A 20,160-nucleotide genomic window follows, 5' to 3' on the forward strand; every position below is an offset into this window, starting at 1 on the left:
AGAACTGTCAGTTAGTTCAAGGGAACAGCCACCCCAATAATTTCATAAAATCTAAGGCAAATATGGAAGAACAGTATGTTGGTACATTTACAATGGACTTTTTGTTTACATTGATTTTCTGCTAATATAAGAAAATCATTACTTCTCATCATCATATGTTCTCATTACAGCCGAGTTTGCTACCTATCTGAATTTCTGCCGCTCGCTGCGTTTTGATGACAAACCGGATTATTCATATCTAAGACAATTATTCAGAAATCTCTTCCATAGACAAGGCTTCTCCTATGACTATGTATTTGATTGGAACATGCTCAAATTTGTGAGTATTTAATTGTCAAATTTGGGAATGCCTAAAAAGGAGTTGGATTGTTCTTGATTAAATGTAACATTCGACAGGACTGTTACTCCAAAGCCTAAATTAATTCTTACGGTGAAATTCACTCGATGGTGAATTTAATGAAATGTAAAGCAGCATTGTGATATCTGTGTTGCACATACAGCTTTTGGGCCTGCACAGAACCTGCTCGGAATGTTTTAGACCTTACAGTTGTTTGCATGAACCGCGTGCTAAATGTAGAGGTAATCTTCAACCATTTATTTAGTGACCATACAAAGTTACAATGGCACTAAAAATGGTAATTTATGACTGGTCCTTGCATTTAGGATTGTTACAGTACCCCCATGGTATAGTGATCAGAATTTGGGCACTTGGCAATTGGCATGTATTTATGACAGTTGCACTGTCCCAGGGTCATGTGATCACCATTTAAAACCTTCCTAACTCATTTCTGACAAGCAAAATCAATGGGGGAAGCCAGATTCGCTTAACAGCCACATGATTCACTTAACTGCTGCAGTGATTTGCTTAACAGTTGTGGCAAGAAGGTCATAAAATGGGACAAAATTCATTTAACAAATGCCTTGCTTAGCAACGGAAATTTTGGGCTCGATTTTGGTAATAGGTTGAAGACTACCTGTATAGCCTTTATAACTAAGACCTGGCTCCTTATTCCACTCAGTTTGTTTTCAGTTACATCAATAATAGCAGTATCATGTTCAATTCTTCTGGAAATCTTCCAGTTTCAAATCTTTTGTGCTTTTAGCGCATGAAGCCTTCCTTGTTTACAGTCTTTCTCCTCCTCCAAAATACATACTTTTGACCTCAAAGTTCCCATTCCACAAATACCAAATTTATAGCAGTGAACATTATTTTTCAGATAGACAGAGCCTTTGCCTTTTGTACTTTGGGAAAGATCATGTAATAGGTTTTTTACTATATATGAAGGCTCGTAATCATTTGTCCCATTTGTGAAGCCATATGCTGGAAACGACATGGGGCAGATGACAAGACTACCAGAGTTTCTTTATCTCCATCTTTTTCTAGAATTTGTACAGTGCCTCAGAATTTGTCTGGGACTTTTCTTGCCCCTTTTGAATCCATCGGAGTTCCCTAGAGCCTGCCACTAGTACTCTGTCCTATTAGGAAATAACAAATAGTCAAATCTTCTGTGGTCAAGTCCTCTATATTCCTATAGTTACACTAATATGGATCATCACTTAACTTGTAGATCTTTTGCTCAAGATGAAAACTTAATTCAAAGTGGAAATTTGCATTAGATCTCAATCAGGATGCCCCTCTCCACCATCCTTCCTTCTTCCAAATAACCAAGTTAGGGCCTTTCTGCTTTCATTCTGCCTAAATAGATTTTAAAGTGCAAAACTCACTCTTCACCCACCGTCCATTATACTGCTGTAGAGAAAGAGACAGCAGTAACCAATATATACTGTATATGGTCATTTATATTTATGTGCATTAATATCTGATAATATTGATTAAACAGATAAGGTTAAACTTTGTGAAAGATGCAACTTTGACTTGTAATATTTTTTGTTGCTTCTGTAATATTCAGTACTATTTATGCTCCATTTTCTGGTTTCTTTTAAGCAATCTTTTGTAATGTTATTAACTGCTTCCAATTTAATGCGCTGTGAAGCAGATTAATTGATATATCTTTCTATGATTGCTTGCTTTTTACAAAACAAGGAATTAAGAAGTAAAATTGTTGCTGCTGTATTTTCTATTGGCTACCATGTTTCCCCTGAAATAAGGGCTTGGCCTTATTATCGGGGGGGTCTTATTATTTCTGGGGTGCAGGACGCCCAGGCGGCCTGTGCACTCACAGCTGGGAGTCCGGCAGATAGAGGCTCCCTTTGTGCACTGCCCTCCCCTCTCGCAGGGTGTATGTGTAGAACGCAAGTGGCCTGAAGGCACCAAGCTGCGCAAGTGCCTGTCCCCACCCAAGTGCACGCACCTCACGTCGATGTCGGCAAAGCCAGTGAGCACCAGGTCCTTGAGCTCACAGCACCCACGCGGAAGCCACAGCCTGGGCCAGTTCTCCCTGCAGGCTTCAGTGGGAGAGAAAGAAAGACTTCTGCTGCTTCTGCTGCTTTCCTTCCATGCAGCCAAAAGCAGAAGCAGCAGAAGTCTTTCTTTCTCTCCCCCAAACTCTGCCTCTGTGGCTTCCAAACCCCAGCCAGGGCAGCGGCCGCTCTGGGAGTGTGCTTCCCACTCTATGGTGATGATGGCCTGAGGCCTCCTCTTCCTCTTGGCGCCGATTGCCCAAGTACTGACTGACCAGAACACCCACCGGCGAGCCCGCAGGTCAAGTTTACTCTTTCCAGGCACCTGGGAGCAAAACGTCGGGCAGCCGTACCAAGGGCAGTGCAGACAGACACAGCTCGGCTGGCCCAGCCATAGCCAATGCTCGTCACCCGCTAATGAGCTTGGCCACCAGCTGTCCTGCGAAGGAAGCCCCGGAGCGGCGATGCTTGCACTGGGGCTGCTGTGGTGGGTGCTCAGTAGCGCAGGCTATGTGGATGCGGCACCTGGGGACAGGGGCGAGAGCAGGCAGGCCACCACCATGGTGCAGGAGCAGGCGCTCGAGGTCTACGTTCGGTGCCGCAGGCGGCGAAAGGGGCGGGGGGTGCAGGAGTTTGAAAGGATGTGGCTGCCTTGGGAGGGTTGGGGAGTGAGGGACCTGTGTGTCTGAGAGGGGGGAACTTATTTTCGGGGAAGGGCCTATATTTAGGCCCACTCAAAAATCAGGCTTGATTTTCGGGACATGTCCTATTTTCTTTTTAGCCTGAAAGTGATGTTTCACTTGTATGTTGAATATTTGTTTGAAAAGTTGACGTACTATCATTGATCAGAAGTTCCAGCAGTGGAATGATAGCCTATATCAGATCAATTCAGGTTCCCTCCAAAATATCAGATTTCTGTGCCTTTAGCTCCTGAAAGAATCATTCAGAAACTCAGCTAAGAGAGAAATTGAAAGTGCCAGTTCTTTGAAGTTTTGGGATGACTGATAATGTCTTTCATTTATTAATTATTAAAGATTGCCATCCCAATTAAGTTTGTTTTTAGATTTTTATCCCACTGTTTTTTTCCATATACAGCACAAGGTAGAGAACCAATACTCCTTCCTCTTCCTATTTTCTCCATAACAATAACCCTGTGAAATAGCTTGGGCTGAGAGAGAATAATTAGCCCGACATCATCTAGCCAACTTTCATGCCAAAGGCAGCACTAGAATTCAGTGTTCTGTCTTCTAGCTAGTGCTTTAACCACTAGGCCAAACTGGCTCACTAGTTCGTGCTGTATTGCAGAACTAAAGAAAAAAAGCTAACAAAATAACTTGCCCAAGGCCAGCTATTACCATAAGTCAGCATTTGATTTGAGCCAGTTCTGGCAAAATATTATCTATGACTTGTTGAGTAGTGTAAATAAGAACAGCCAAATCAGGGGTGAAATCTAAAAATTTTCCCTACCGTGACTTAATTGGTGGGTGTGGCTTGGTGGTCAGGTGACCGAGTGGGCGTGGCCAATAACAATAAATAATAAAAATAACAAAGTACACAAAACAATAAGAGGTATCAAAAACCAACTTTCACACTTTACACACACACAACACAACACAACTGACTCACACACAATGTAAAAGCAGCTGCACTTCACCCAAAATGGCCCCTGCAGCAAGCAGGAATCTCACACAGGCACAAAAAGCTCAAAAACAATTTTCACACTTTACACACACACAATACAACACAACTGACTCACACACACAAAATGCCACATACAGCTTTATGAGATTTTGTGCGTTCGTGTAGTTAGAGTGAAACACTATAGAAACACCCCAAATCTCAGAAAGCTGCACAAATATTTAATTATTTTATTTTAATTTTTAGATAAAAGCAACTAAATTTAAAACTTCCTTAACTTTAAATTGCTATGTCTAAAAAAAAATAAAACTCCTAAAAAAAGCCCCAATTAACTATTCTTTAAACTCCCCCATCCTGTTACTTACCAATTGAAGGGATAAGGCGGGCAGATTGAGTTGCTCACCGATGAGATGGATTGCAGGCAGACAGATTGAGTTGCTAGCTGATGCAGTTGATTGCAGCTGCTGAAGCAAGGCAGGAAAAGCGAGCAAGCCCAAAAGAAGCAGCAAGCTGCCAAATAGGCAAATGGGGACCGGGCGATTGGGTGGGCATGGGCTGGGGGCCAGGAATTTTTGCTATCGGTTCTCCGAACTACCCGCCCCCATCCCTACCGGATCGCGTGATCCGGTCTGAACCAGGAGCATTTCACCCCTGAGCCAAATGGACTTTACCTTGAAACTATTCATCTAAACAAATGTATGCTGTTTTTAACAATATAATCAGAAATGTATTCTAAAACAGGGATCTCCAAACTTCGCAACTTTAAGACCTGTGGACTTCAACTCCCAGAATTCCCCAATCAGCATGAGGAATTCTGGGAGTTGAAGTCCACAAGACTTAAAGTTGTCAAGTTTGGAGAACCCATTTATAAGTACTGCTATGGCTGCCCTGCATAATCTCCAACTAGTAGTCATGGTAATTGTTTTTTTCTTGAAGGGTGCAAGCCGAGCAGTAGAAGATGCTGAGCGTGAAAGAAGAGAGAGAGAAGAGAGAATGAGACATACACGCAATCCAGCTGTTCGTGGATTACCTTCCACTGCCTCCGGGAGGCTAAGAGGGACACAAGATGTAGCTCCACCAACTCCTCTTACTCCAACTTCACATACAGGTAAGCTGAAGAAGCCTTAAATAACAATTGCTTTGTACTAATTCTTTGTTCAAAAATGAAAAATTGTGTTTTCAGAAAACTGTTTTGAAGAAAAGAAATGGGAAATCTGATAGTTATAAGAAAAAGCAATGTCTAAATTTCTTTTCTGTTAACTTCTTCCAAGAAAGGGATCATTCTATCTCTCTTCTTTTTCTCCTTCCATAGTTTTCTCTGCAGTTATATGAGATAAGTTTGACTGAGAGACCCTGAATTGTTGCAAACTGACCCAGTGACTGATCAGGGATTTGCAGCAAGGTCTTCTCAACTCAACTCTAGTCTAACTACACTACAATATTGCATTTATACCTAGCATAGCAAAATTTTGAAGCACTCTTGAATCAAACCACTGTTATTTTCACTGTATAAACCAGGGGTCTCCAACCTTGGCAACTTTAAGCCTGGCGGACTTCAACTCCCAGAATTCCCCAGCCACCTTTCTGGCTGGGAGATTCTGAGAGTTGAAGTCCACCAGGCTTAAAGTTGCCAAGGTTGGAGACCCCTGGTATAAACTGTTTTTCTCCTGTTCCTCCTGCTTCTAGAACAACTGATTGTGATATATCTAGGTTGACTAATGTCCTCAGCCAATGTTCAAGACATACTTTTCATGGCATTTTAAATCTGGGTCACCTACATTTAAATTAAATGCTGTTACCTAATGCTGTTGTTCCAGCCTTATATTACAAATAAATAGCACTATCCGGAAGACTTCCTACATTCTAATGTTCTTTGAGGGGAAGTTGTATGCTTGTATTTGGAAAGGAAGCACTTACGTTGTGTCATCTTTATTTTTCTGTTTCTATGATGAATATTAGCAGAAAATCTTAGTATTAAAGGTTGTAGGTTCGTCAAAGCACTTCACTTATGAGCAGTAGGACTCATAGGACAGAGCAGTAAGAGCAGATCGGAGGTTTGAGGGATTGCTTGATGACATGGCTGCCTGGCGTCTTCTGTGCAGGCATGCTTCCAGGACTTCTAGACAGAGCTGCAAAGCAGCGCTTCCAAGTTTTCAAGAAGCTGCTTCCTGCAAGTAACACAGTCTCATTGAAGAAATTGCACAATACTGATTGCTTAATTATTGGATTAATACCCCACGATCATCAATCCAGTCTTGGCAATTGAGAGTGAATATAGTGAAATGATCATTTAAACATCTACATAGATCAGTATAAATGACAATAAGGTCAGAAGAATGGAATAATAAAAATGGTGCAGGAGATTAAGTCAGCAAAACCATGAAAATGCTCTCCCAGAATAATTCAGTTTTTAATAGCTTCCTAAAGGCCAGCGGGTGGGGAAGAGCTGGGGGAGAGTGGCAGGACCCATCTCCAATAGAAGCCCATTCGAAAGCTGTATAGGTAGTCCTTGTATTACAATGGCAGTTGGGATTGGTATTTCTGTGGCTACACAATGCAGTGGTAGAGCACAATATAATATGACTGCATAGTTTAGCAACTGAAATGAAATGAACTGCAATGAAGTGCTGCAAACAGGCACTAGGGAGCAGAGGGCTGGAGATGGCACCCCTCAGCGATGACAGGTTTCAGCAGTCTCAGCCGACTTCCACTGCTTCCAGGCTTCTATTTCAGGCCCAGCACTGGCCTGAGTGGCACCTCAAGCACCACACTGCAACAAGCCCCAGCGGCACCAACCTTCTTCACCAACCTGCAGCTCTGCAATAAGCCTCTGCAGTGTCAGTTGCCTCAAGCCTCAATTCTCATATCCTGGAGTTGTGGAACCAATCGCTGTAGGAATGTTAACATCATCTCCTTTTTGGTTTATGCATTGGATTTGTAGCAAAAAGACTGCAAAATGAAAAAGTTCAGAATGTTCTATTGGGAGGTTTCATGTTGAGTGTATTTCAACTGAATAAAATGCAAAACGCAATGTGTTCCACTATAAAATCTTTCTCTGGCTAGGAGCCCTCTTACGTTTGGCTGTTAATTTAAAGCTGCGAATGCAGTGCACACTTTTTGTATTTGTCCTTGCCCACTAGATCAGGCATGCAAGTAGTATGATATGTAGCAATCTTGAAAGGTCAGCAGCTGAACAGTGCTGTGCATAATGCATTGCATATTCTTGTATTGCTAAACCTACCTGAAGAAAAAGCATAACGCACATGAATCTCACAATTGGGATTATCCCACAATAAACTGCTATTTAAAAACAGCAGTTTTTACTAGGGAAATTTTTGAACAAGATTGAACTTGACTAATCTGTCCCTCCTCCCATTTTATTGACTAATGGATTCTGCAACTCTCCATGACTTAGCAATTTAAAAAAAAAAAAAAAACCAAGCCAATCTCTTGACATTTCAGAAAGAACTTGGCACAAAATGCCCATTTTGCAATGATCTCAGGATAGATGATTGAACACAGAGTGTTTTGTTCCAAGTTTATAATGCTCAAAATGGCTATTTTGAGCTTGTAATACTTTGAACACTTGCTGTAGTCTGATATTTTATTTCAGAGGGGAATTACATCATACTTTAAAATACAAAACCCAGTAAATACTCAAGTGATAGGACCGTATTTATGGATTATACAAGCTAAGCAATAGATTCTGTAGTTCTCTAATTGAAAACATTCATAGTACACAATCAATTAATATTTAATATTCTTCTAAAGACAAGCCAATAAGGAAACATGGACTTAACAGAGAATTCTAAAGCTGTGACTAGAACTTACTGTAGAAAACACCTAGAGAACAGCATCTCAGATTTTTATATTCAAGTTTATGCATCAGTCCTTCAGCTAACCTGAGTAGTCATTTAGGAATTTCCTCTGTCCTAATAATGCCTTTGAGATACACAGGCCTGTATGTAGGAACTGCAGGCTAAACCAGCTTTATCATCATCATAGCCCAGGAAGTTATCTAGCTTTCAAAAGAAGTTAAGCTATGCTGGATCCTACTTCACATTTTTCACACATTCTTTGTTTAGTGGCACAGTTCCATTCCAGTAATCAGGTTGTTAAGCAAAATGGTCACCAAGTAAACATGTGACTGAGACAGAAGAGACTGCAAAAATCACTGGCTGCTGTGCTCTTATTCAGAGTTTTCTTATACACCTATGCCAATGTTACTTTCATTCTGACACATGTTGTGAGATACGAAAGAAAATGAATGTTTCAATTCATCCATCGAATTTGGAAAGTTCACTGAGGAAACTGCTTAACAGGAATGAGTATACATTTTGGAACAATAAAAGTTATTGAACTAAATTTCCTAGATTGAATTAGGGTTCACCACAAGCCAACTATTTATGTGTTTACAAATAGTCCTCCACTTATGACTGCAATTACGATCAGAATTTATGTCGTTCAACAAACTGGTCGTTAAGTGAGGCACTCATGCCTCTGCCTCTGTCAACCATAATACCAGCACTCCCAGTTATGTTGTTAACAATCTTGTTGGTCATTAAACAGAGTCCTGGGTAAGGAGCAAGGGATGCCAGAAGGGTTGTGGGGGGGGGAGATCCTGGGAGGCCCAGTTCAGGAACTGAAAATCCTCCCTGCAGAAATCCAAGCAGGATCGAACTGACGCTCGCGTGTCCTTTGCCAGATCTCCCCGTGCCTCCCCCATCACCAGAGTCACCCACACTCCTTACCTTACCATAATGCCCCTCTGCTCTCTTTTTTCTTTATTATTACATATACAAATTCCATGTATTAGTATAATAATAATAATAATAATAATAATAATAATAATAATAATAATAATAATAATAGCAGCTTATCCATTTTAGCAAACCTTCCTTTTAACATTAGTACTTCTCTTATATTTCCATGTTTCTAACTTCTGTTTTTATTGGCTAACCATTGGTAAAATGAGTCCCATGTTAGAAAGTATTCAGTTTCTTCCTTTTCCTTAATTTTAAGTGTTAATCTATCCATTTCTGCACACGCTGATATTTGTTTAATTACATCTTCATCTGTAGGGATCTCTTCACTAAGAGTCTTTTGGTGCAATGGGGTGCAGAAATGGAGTTGAAATCTTCAAGAGTCCTTTCAGCAGGTGGCAGCAGCTTGCAATCTTTCCTGCTGCTTCCCCATTGACTTTTTGGGGAAATTAGCAGTGATTACAAATGGCAACTTCATGTTGACAGGCATTCAGATATCAATAATGTAATCGTGGAGATGATGATATAACATTTTGTGTGGCAAGAACAGGCTTTATGGCCTGGAAAGCACTCTTTCATTGTTATTTCAAATTATTGTAAAAAAATGGTCAAAAGTTGACGACTGCCTGTATAAGATTTACATCCCAGCTTTCATTCAGGCATTCAAGATGGTATACATAAGTAACACTGCACTGATAATGTTACCTAGTTGTGTAATAAAATGTCAGCAGGGAAAAACAGCCAAGCCCAAAGAACAAGAAGGACTACACAGTTCAACCCTAAGCTACAGATACTGTATACACTTCTATTAGAATATGTAATAGTCCCTCCTCCAATTTTTTCCAACAACAATTCTGTAAGGCAGATGGGGTTTAGAATGAGTGACTGGGCCAGAGCTACCCAGGGAACTTTCATGATTTTGGATAGATTAGAACCAGGGTCTCCCTAATGCCAGTTCAACATTTAGTCACAGTGACTTATATACTATCTCCCACAAGAACTTCTATAGAACTCTGGAATAACTTATAGCCAATTTTTCCTATGTAAAAAAAAAAAAATCTGACAAACTTCCTTTTTTTTTTTTTTTTTTTTGGGGTCAGCAAATACATCTCCTCGGCCAGTTTCTGGAATGGAGCGAGAGCGGAAAGTGAGTATGCGATTGCATCGTGGGGCCCCTGTGAATATCTCCTCATCTGATTTAACAGGTCGACAAGATACCTCACGCATGTCAACCTCACAGGTACAAAACTTTTCATTTCATGGGAAAAGAGATAAAGGGGTATAGTGTCGTTTGACATTCATTTTCAGTTTAGAAATGCTCTGGGCTCGTAATTGAAAGGCCTACCTTAACAGCTGTTATGTTTTAAACATGTTGATCTCTTAATCAGAATCAGCTGATGATTAGCTATTTGTGAAGGCCTCTGATCTTGAGGCTTTAATGTGAAAGAGAGGGACTAATAGCTGTGGAAATCTATAGGTGGGTACCTGGGTGCCTCCTTTGCTTAATCCCTTTTTGGGCCTTTGTGTATTTGCAGGGTACAGATTTTTAACAGCCATGGACATTTCAGTGACTTTTGCTATATATACTCTGTGAATCGTCAACTCACATAAAGATCATGTTTTTTCTTAACCACTGCAGATCTCGGAAACCTTGTGCAAATGAATGAATATTAGTATTTGTTAAATTTGATAAAGAAGAATCAATAAGCATTCTTCCTTTAATGTTGATCAGATACAATTTGTCCACTATTAGAGATGGATAACATCAGTGGTAGCCAGTCACTTAGCATTTTATTTGATAGCTCTCTCTCTCTCTCTCTCTCTCTCTCTCTCTCTCTCTCTCTCTCTCTCTCACACACACACACACACACACACACAGACACAGACACAGACACAGACACAGACACAGACACAGACACAGACACAGACACAGACAAAAGCATGAAATCCAGCAACCAACAGTTCTGAGATCTTGACATAATTTGTGGTTGTATTTCCAAATAAATGGCCACTGAATGGGAAATAGCTACCAGCTTTTGTCTGGTATAATCATTGTCTGTAATAACAACTATTGTATAAGGAGTTTTTCTGAAGAATATTAAAGGTCTGAAAAAACTGTGATTAATAAGAGATGGAAATAGAAAAGAGTTTCTGGTGCTTCCTTTGTAGTTTGTTAGGTGCTGTTCGTACATCTCTGATTTTTTTTTTAGCACTTTGAAGAATCCTTTTTAATTTGAGAAACAGTGGTGGTTTTTTAGATTATCTGTGGGCATGTATTATTCGAAACACATAGCTAAATTAGAGTAATAGTGAAATCTGAATATGTCTGCAGTAGTCAAGCACCTGGACTTTGGGACCATTAATCAGGACTTGCAATTTTTTCCATAAAGCATAAATTATGTTCTGAAATATATGTCAGACATTCAAAGTACATCTGTATCAGGTTTCAACACATTGTGTAACTGGCTATAAATTTAAAAATTTTCAATGTATAAAGGCCAGCATATTCTAGAAGAATATGCGTTTTCTGCATTTTACGAAAGAATAATGTTAATATTATTTATCTGCTTTTTGTGTATTTCTAAACAAAAGACAAACACTTATCAAGCTATTGAATTATATTAGTTGTAATTTTTTTGTTTCATTTCACTATGTGTGGTATGTAATCACATCAGATTGGAGGTTCATATATAACATATATAACAAGCTAACATATATAACAAGCTACAAAAACGAATTTTGACCTGTAAATTGTTCAACAATGAAATATTGATCTTGGAATTCTATATCTGGATTCAAATGTCTTTTTAAAAACTGGGAATTTAGAAACAATAAGTTTAATAGGAGAGCATATTATAAATATTTGGAAAGTGAGTCAGAAAACAAGTGCCTTTCAGAGCCTTGATAAAATGGACTGCAATTTTGTCAGCTGAAGTTGTCAAGTAGCAAATGTTTTTAAAGGTGAATAGGATGGCAGTGTAGATGTTTTAGCTATAAAAATGATTTTAGCGTCAGAGGTCAATAAAGAGGCTCAAAGATTTGTAACAGAAGTGGAAAACTCACCCAGACAAGAATTATGGGTGAATATAAAAGTAGTCTATAAAAGCATTAGTGATTACAAATAAACAACCACATCCTGGCTGCAAAAATTCAGAAGACCATTAGATACCAGCAAAGAATCATAGTTTATTTATTTATTGTTTCAATTTCTATACCGCCCTTCTCCCAAAGGACTCAGGGCGGTTTACAGCCAAAGTAAAGACAGTTAGTACAATTTTTAGGACCAGTTTAAAAGGAAAATGTAGAGTTGGTTGAAGAACTTAAAACCAATAAAACTCCTTATTAAAACCCCACTAGGCCAGTCCTGCACGGTGAAACAAAAATGTTTTCAGTTTGCTTTCTGCCCTCCAGTAACAATTTGTATTTTTCATTTCGGGTACGAGTAGCTCTACTGACACTATTGTTTGCAGTTAGAAAAGGGGGAAAGGTGGTGCTTATTAGGAATCCAGACAGAATTGTAATTAATAAATGTTCATAGCATTGCTCATTAAGACCCAATTAATAAAACCTTGATCGCTGATAGCACACTTTTATAGATGAAAGATATGTAATCTGAATTTATGCCAAAAGGATATTTGAAACAGAACAATCTCTAAAGTAATACTAAAAAGATCTCTGATCAAAGAATAACTTTTAAAGGAATATAGAACTTAAAAGTTGAAGCTCCACAGGAAGATAGCTTTTATTACCTAATGCAAGTTTTTGCAATCAAGAACTTAAAAAACATGACTACTTTCTGCAGGTCCAGGGTCTTTAACATACTAATAAAGAAATTATTTATCATTGTAATTATAACTACTTCTATATTACTTTTCTTGAAATCTATACTTTTTTATATTGAAGTAGATGGTGGTCTGAATATAGTCCTGAAATATTTGTTTCTATTTTGGTGAGCAATTATTTCAGAAAATACTTCATTATGCATTACTCAAAGTTGTAATAAATAAAAGAGTGCTCTCCACGTCTCTTTAAAACAAGGGCACTTCCTTACTTGCTAACAAATATATTTATCTCTAGGGCTTGAGTAAATATATTCTATGGGAGATTTGCTAATTTTGAAAAATGAAACCTTTATGAGGTTTTGAGACTCTTTCTTTTATCCTTTCATCTGAAAAGCCAAGCTCCTGCAGACCTCGAAGGAAGAGGAAGAAAGTGCGCATTTTAACCTCTTAAGTTACCGGAAATAAAGCACTTTTGGACTCTTGAGATGTAATTATTTGCTTTCCTTTGGATCAAAATCACTGAAGTCCAACAAGCTATATTATACAAAATATATGTAAATATTACTTTGGGTGTGATATTGAATTTAGAAGGCATTAAATTTCAAGCCCATCTTGCCTTAGCCCAGTATTTCTTGGTATACGGTTAATGTTTGCCTTGCGCACTTGGGAGGCAACAGCAGCCAATTATTTTTAAATTCTTGTTCATTTTATTAATGACTGACTATAATCTCATAAGAAACAAAAAGGTGCCAATGACTGCATATCACTAATGGTTTAAAGGAGCTGTGAATGATTAGGTACAGGTTACCAAAGATTTTGGAATTTAAATTTCATGCAGATAAAGGGGTAATTTTTAGGCTTAACACTTAGGTAGTAATAGCTGAATTCCATAGAACAGTATTCTTTATATTCATATTCTTCATACATGCAAAGGCTAAATTCTCCATTTCCATTTAAAGTTTTGTGTGTCATTTTCCTAATTAAAAAGATTGCCCCCTCTTCAATATTCTATATAATAATGCAACTAGCACACAATTCTAATAGACAACTATTTAAAGTAGTTTCTTAATTCATTGAAAGGAAAATAATTAGTTTGGAGTAAATTTATCAATGGGCATGATAATTTAAATCATTTTAAATTCCTTTAAGTTGTGAATAATGTGGTATCTTTTATTTTCATCCAATTGAATTTGGAATTCTAAGACAGCGCCTCTTTTGGATTAGGAGTTCACCGTTTCTTAAGAGGTCAAACCTTCTGTAACTCCATTGCTGTTCTTGGTTCTTCTTTTACTGGTCCCCAAAAATACCAAAATCCACGTACTTCAGAAGTAAATTACAATTCAGTTATGCAGATCTGGGTTGCAAAAATCCAAATAACCAGTATATGGAGGCAGAAATATGCTACTATCTAATAATCACTTGGATTTTTGCAGCCCAAATCCAATACCTCTACATGTGTAAAATCATTAGATCTCTTGATTTGTATTAAGCAACATTGACTTTCTCTAAATTCCATGCTCTATGCAGTTTGAATTCTTATTCAAATGCAATTGAAATTCCTTTCTGAGATGATTGTGAAAGGTCCAATACCCTTTTTTTCATAGTGAAAAGCAATTGGAGTAGGTTTTATAATAAACATTCTGAAAAGTTTATTTTTTAACATTCTTGCAAAATTAGAATTGTCATCTTATGAAGGGACTAAGAGTCCTGTAGTCACTAAAGGCTATGTGACATACACTGTTTCTTCTTTACTAGGATGCACAGAACAAAGAGACAATAAGAAAGAAGAAGTCTTGCAGTCTAGATAGAGAGATTTTCCCTTTCTAATGCTAAACAGTGATCTAGCACAATATGCACAAGCTTTCACATTAATCAATCCATATAGTCTTCGCTTCTGAATGGCTAGCAAGTGTTCCCGTTAAGAATTAAGTAATTGTAATTTGACGTCTGATCCTTGCTATGTATAATTTATTTCATACAGGCCAATTTTAAATTGTAGTTATGGTTTTTAAATATTAAAAACCATAATATGGTTTTTAAAAGTTTTATAACTTTAAAATGTAAGATCTAGAGTAAAATGCTCTTCTATCTGAGCTTTCAGAATTAAGAGGAATATTTGCCTTATAAGCTAACCAACTAAGCTCTTGTAATTTGCTATTTGATCTTCCACATTCTGCCAGCCCATCATTCCTTGTGCCTAGTTTTGCTATAGAGAAACAAAAATTAGGGTTATCAGGGTTGACTCCTTCAAATAGGTGAACTAGACTGTCAGGGTAGCAAATTAAGTAGGGCTCCAAAACTTGAGGGGAGAAAATCAAATTTTAAAAATGGAAATCTTTCTGGGTGGTGGGGTCACCAATTGCATTGTTCACCTAAGGTACTCGATGGAGGAAGTAATCTAGGTTGCCACAAATTGTACTTCCCATGCTTCAGTGTTACCTTTTCTGGTAACATAAGAGATATGCCATAGTAAACAGTTAGGGAAGGAAGATTAGAACAGGGATCCCCAACTTTTAGAGCTTGGTGGCCTGGGGAGGGGGGAGGCGAACCAGCCTGCCATTCACAAAAGGCCAAGCTGTGCCCTTGCATGCCAGCCACTTGCGTGGCCTTGTTCCAAATGGGCCATGGCCCGGTAATGGTCCACAGCCCAGGGGTTGGGGACCCCAGATTAGAATTAAGATCAATTACAGGCAGAGGATCAGGAACAAAAGAGTTGGACTTAGGTTAGAACAGAATATAATACTTTTAATGTTTGGCCAAATAATTCTAAAGCAGACATTTTTATCATTCTCAGATTTTACTTTTAGAACATGGCTTCAGAGATCATGGTCCTTGCTGAAGATAAAATACAGCCTGTGTGCTGTGTATATATTGTGTATGGTCATTGTCCATCCTTTTGCATGGAAATCACTTTCTTCTGAATGTTAAGGATTCAGCACTATTAAATTATGTCAGTTCTTACCTTAGCACCCTGATTGATAATTCTGTCAGCATTAAATCCCAGTTCTGACTCCTTATAGTCAACATTAATTATTTCCTTGGTGACCACTCTAGCAGGTACACCAGGGGATGGGGTGTGAGTGGAGCCGGCTGGGAGCTGAGAATTTGAAGTTGCTGCAAAGAAAGAAGTGCAGGAAGAAGAGCAAATGAGGCAAAAAGCTGAAGATGGTGAAGAAAGAAGAGTTAACACAGAGCAGAGACATGGATTAAAAGGGACATTTTTCTTCTCAAATGTTTGGATGTTCTTGTGAAGTATGAAATAAAACTGCTAAAACGTCTAGGTTCTGCAACCTGGCCAGATTTTTATTTTGGCCTCTGCTGAAACATGCATGCAGTATAAATAGCAATTGATTGTGAGCCAGATGAAAGTGTTTCTACACCTACATGGTGGCATGTAAGAGATAAAGGTTTTAGTCCAGCCAGAGTTCTTTATTTGTAGCAATGTAAATCTAGCTTGTAGTGGATAGAAACAGAGTCAGGGTGGAGACAAACAACATTCAAGTGTCTTACTCTTGTTGAAATCATATTGATGGATAACATTCAAATAGATCAGAGACCAGGACAGCTGAAGGAGCCATTTCTAAAAGAACAGAGGTTTGCAGGAGATAATTGCAGTGTTTTGAAGTATCTGTAAACAAAGCTTTGATAATACTGTACACACCTGTTTGGTCCTCATGGGCAAACAGCTGTCAGGACTCAATTCAACTTCCACAAATATCTACTAATGTGTGATGAAATCACAGGCAAGGTTTCTCAATATGGAGAACTTGGGCTATGGGTTTGAGTGGGTTTTTAATAAGGGGGAGAAATATTAATCATGTGAGTCTGAAGAAGCCTGAATACATATTTATTACCTTGTTGAGAAATGGATCAGATGGCTGGATAAGTGAAGTTTTAGTCTTAAAATACCTAGGGTTGGAAAATACTGGTAATTGTTGGCAAGAATGGTTATGTAGGAACCACAGGCACCAGCATTGTCATGGCATGAGGCTCATCTTGGTAAGCAGCTTTATTCTGATCTCTCTGAAGGATGGAAGCATCACATGCTAACTTAAAGGTTCCATATACTCACTGTTTTTCTTAAATACTTTCAACCTTTTAGTTGAGTATTTACAGAGTTACTTATTTGAAAGTCTCCAACAAGCAGTTCACTTTATCCTGGTTTTCTCCATGAAGGTGGGACCACCAGTCAGGAATGGGTTAACTCCATCTGATCTCCTATTGGACTGAGTCTGCAAGCTGTTAAGCTTCTCCTCATCCACTTGCTTCCCAGCTTTCAGACTCAGTCACTCTGGTCAGACGTGTATTTCTGAGCTGAAATTCACTTTGTTTTTTTCTATGAAAGTTGGCCTATATTTAGCTGATGTGTCTTTGATGTCCTTTATTATGATTCCTTTTCATGATCATTTCAGATCTATAGCTTTTTCTCAGTGAAGCTTCAACCATTGTTTCTCCAAGAAATGTATTTGTCAGCATGACAAAATATAGGGACTAATTGGAAAAAATGCAATTGCTGGTAGATGTATATTCTTGTTGTCTTTTGTAGTGCCATTTCTAGCTGGTAGAAAATACTAGTTTTTTCAGTTTAGTCACCATCTACAAACTGAGGATATGGTGATTTTTTTTTCCCCAGTAAAAAACCACTTAAACTTGTCTTTTTGTTTCTTGATGGGCTGAACTCCGTAGCAGGTATATTTATGTAATTTGAATTTAGCATTTCCTGCTCTATGGGGGATGTTTTATATTCTTAAACATATCATTCAGGTCTAGCAGTAGAAAAGTTGGGTCTTTTTATGAGAAGAGAATGATTTTTTTTAAGCTTCCACTGCCACTAGGAAGAAGTGTTGGTTTGTATGTACTCAAAGAAGTACTGAGAGAAAATGTAGCTCCCATTCCCAGAAGTGTGATTAATCTTTTGCAGTAAGTTTACAAAATTATTTAGGTTTTGTCTTTTGTGCTGCCTTGGCCAGTTGAGAGCAATAAATGGACTTCTGTTCTAGTGAACATATTCATCTGAAAGCCTCTGTTTGTATCTGTGGTTATTAGTCTGAAGGCAGGGGGTTGTCCAACCTTGGCAACTATAAGACTCGTGGACTTCAGCTTCCAGAATTCCCCAGCCAGCCATGATGGCTCAGGAATTCTGGAAGAGTTGCCAAGTTTGGAGTACTAATCAGAGATGCAGGTTTCCTTGATTTCCTCGGGTTAAATTTGTCATTGTAATAAAGGAAAATGTTTTTTTGAATCAATGGCCAGCACAGACAATAACTCATTAACCTGATAGTCCGTTTGAACTAGGTGTCATTCCAATATAAATGCATTTCCAAAATCCTGTTGATTGTTCCTGCTGCTCAGAGCAGTCATTCTTTACACGTCAGTTCTCCAAACACATTCTCAAAGCAACCTCTTTGGTTATTCATTTAGTGACAGCTGTGAAGGCCAATGTCTCTGAAGCTTCTGAAAGGAGCACTGCTCCAAATGAAGAACAGCTCCACTTAGAATCTTAGTTTGAAGTTAACTTTTGGGCAGTGGAATTGTTTCAAATGGCTGTCTTTTCCCCCCCACCTCAGAATAGCATTCCTTTCGAACACCATGGCAAGTAGCTGCTCGTCTCCTCGTTGGAAAGCAGCACTGGGTGAGTCCCTTCTCGCTAGACTCCAGCTTGGTGGGTGGGTCTGGATGAACTCCTTTGGGGCATTCAAATGGGCCGGCTTTTCATTTTAATTCTGCACTTTTGTTTCCCTCTGCCTTGCAGATCACGTAGCATTAGATGTGCTTTTCCCAAAAGCTTTTAGCGTTTCACTAGTTCACCTTTTCCTCAAAGCTTTAGGTATTTCACCAGAGAATTTGGGATAACCCCATAGGAATCACTCCAGTTGCTACATTGCTTAACAATAAATCTGCTTTTTTGCAAATGTGCAAACTGAGTAGCCTGTTTGGAAAAACAAGACACCTTGAAGAGAGCAGCAAGACATTAGTACATATTTGCTGTGCATGTTTTTAATAAGTTGGCTGCCCAACTTAGTGACTGCTGGTAATAGTTTTAGACTATATTCATTTAAATTAAATTATTCCAATATATAGGAATATTTGGGGGAGTTTTTTAAAAAAATCAAGATGGCGGATGTTGCCATGCAGTTGTAGCCCTGCCTCCTTTTTAATGTGCATCACATGGACATAAAAAAGGGACAGGGCTTTAGTTGTAGTGAAAACTAAGACTGGGAACATCTTCACTGCCTAATTTAAGCAGAATTATCTTGTAGGATAAATGAAAGTTTAATGTGGCCTCCTTATTTTTCTCCCTTTCCCACAAGCAGCCAAGATTAAAAAAACATTTTCAAAACTGATAAGTAGCTGGAAACTGCCTCTGGACTTGTTACAGCAGACACTTAAATGCTTGTATTGGTGTAGTAAATGAATGAATCTGTGATAGCGAAAGCTTACAATTTGATCTGTCCTTTTGCGTTGACAGTAGGTAGTTTTCCCCAAAGCAAAATGGAGTGTGTATGGGCAATATGTAGCATGCTGCCATTTTTAAATATTTCCAAAACCTTTTTTTTTTCCTCTTTTACCCAACCTGAGATGCTTAGATTTTGCTAACAGCTGTGCTCTCTTTCCTGACCATTCTTTCATTTTATTGTTTGGGTTATGCTTTGCCTCTCTGCCCAAAGGACATTTGATAAAACTTCATAATATGCTAATTTCTATTAATGTTGAATCACTCTTGTTCCTCTTCTCATTACTGCTTTTGTATACTTGACTCCCAGAGCCTTTTACTTTATTAACAATATTTGCAAGTTATTATCCACTTGGATCTGATCAACTGGATAATCCAACTGTTGAGAACTGTAACTGTGTGGAAGGATTCTCTTCCAAATTAACCTTGATTGTAAGATAAAAGGTAAATGTTCCCCTCGCACATACGTGCTAGTCGTTGCCGACCGGTGCTCATCTCTGTTTCAAAGCCGAAGAGCCAGCGCTGTCCGAAGATGTCTCCGTGGTCATGTGGCCAGCATGACTCAACGCCAAAGGCGCACGGAACGCTATTATCTTCCCACCAAAGGTGGTCCCTATTTTTTCTACTTGCATTTTTACGTGTTTTCGAAGCTGCTAGGTTGGCAGAAGCTGGAACAAGTAACGGGAGCTCACCCCATTACGTTATACTAAATAAATGCTTGCTTACATTTTCCTGCAAAGAAAACATGTCATGTTTCTTCTTCCTCCCCAGTTTGGCAGGAAAAATGTTGAAATGAGAATAGGGAAGATGTAAAGATCAGCAGCTAGGGTTGGTAATAGCCAAACTCTTTACAAATTATGTTTAATTGCCTGTTTTTATGTACAATTTATCTTGGAAAACCTCAAATGTTTAGAGAGAAAAACTGAAGGATCCAGTCCATAATCAAGTTCCTGATTTATTTTTTTAAAAAAAGCCTCTTGTTGCACAACAAGACATTAATGTGGTGGCAATTTGACAGTATTTTTACAAACTGCATTCAAGGATGGTCTTAATTTGAAACAACAAAAAGTTACTTGTCATTTAAAACAGGGGTAGTCAACCTTTTTATACCTACTGCCCACTTTTGTATCTTTGTTAGTAGTAAAATTTTCTAACCGCCCAC

At 38.5% G+C, this 20,160-nt stretch overlaps 1 protein-coding gene across 4 annotated transcripts in view; it reads left to right on the forward strand.

Annotated features, from left to right (window-relative positions):
* Nucleotides 1-20,160, forward strand: part of CSNK1D (casein kinase 1 delta) — a 36,924-nt gene that overhangs the window by 13,088 nt on the left and 3,676 nt on the right. Inside the window, exons 6-9 of one of the 4 annotated variants that reach the window (XR_009153080.1) lie at nt 171-319; nt 4,936-5,107; nt 9,863-10,002; nt 15,599-18,176. Coding sequence is in view for 3 of the 4 variants with exons in the window: in XM_058165776.1 (XP_058021759.1) it covers nt 171-319; nt 4,936-5,107; nt 9,863-10,002; nt 18,112-18,144 (494 nt within the window). In the remaining variant the exon portion in view is untranslated. Of the gene's footprint in view, nt 1-170; nt 320-4,935; nt 5,108-9,862; nt 10,003-10,297; nt 10,657-15,598; nt 18,177-20,160 lie in introns of those variants that run through there. The other 3 variants (XM_058165776.1, XM_058165777.1, XM_058165775.1) reach the window with 3 other exon arrangements.

Source organism: Ahaetulla prasina, chromosome 2, assembly GCF_028640845.1.
Source record: "Ahaetulla prasina isolate Xishuangbanna chromosome 2, ASM2864084v1, whole genome shotgun sequence".
Classification (NCBI taxonomy): Eukaryota; Metazoa; Chordata; class Lepidosauria; order Squamata; family Colubridae; genus Ahaetulla; species Ahaetulla prasina.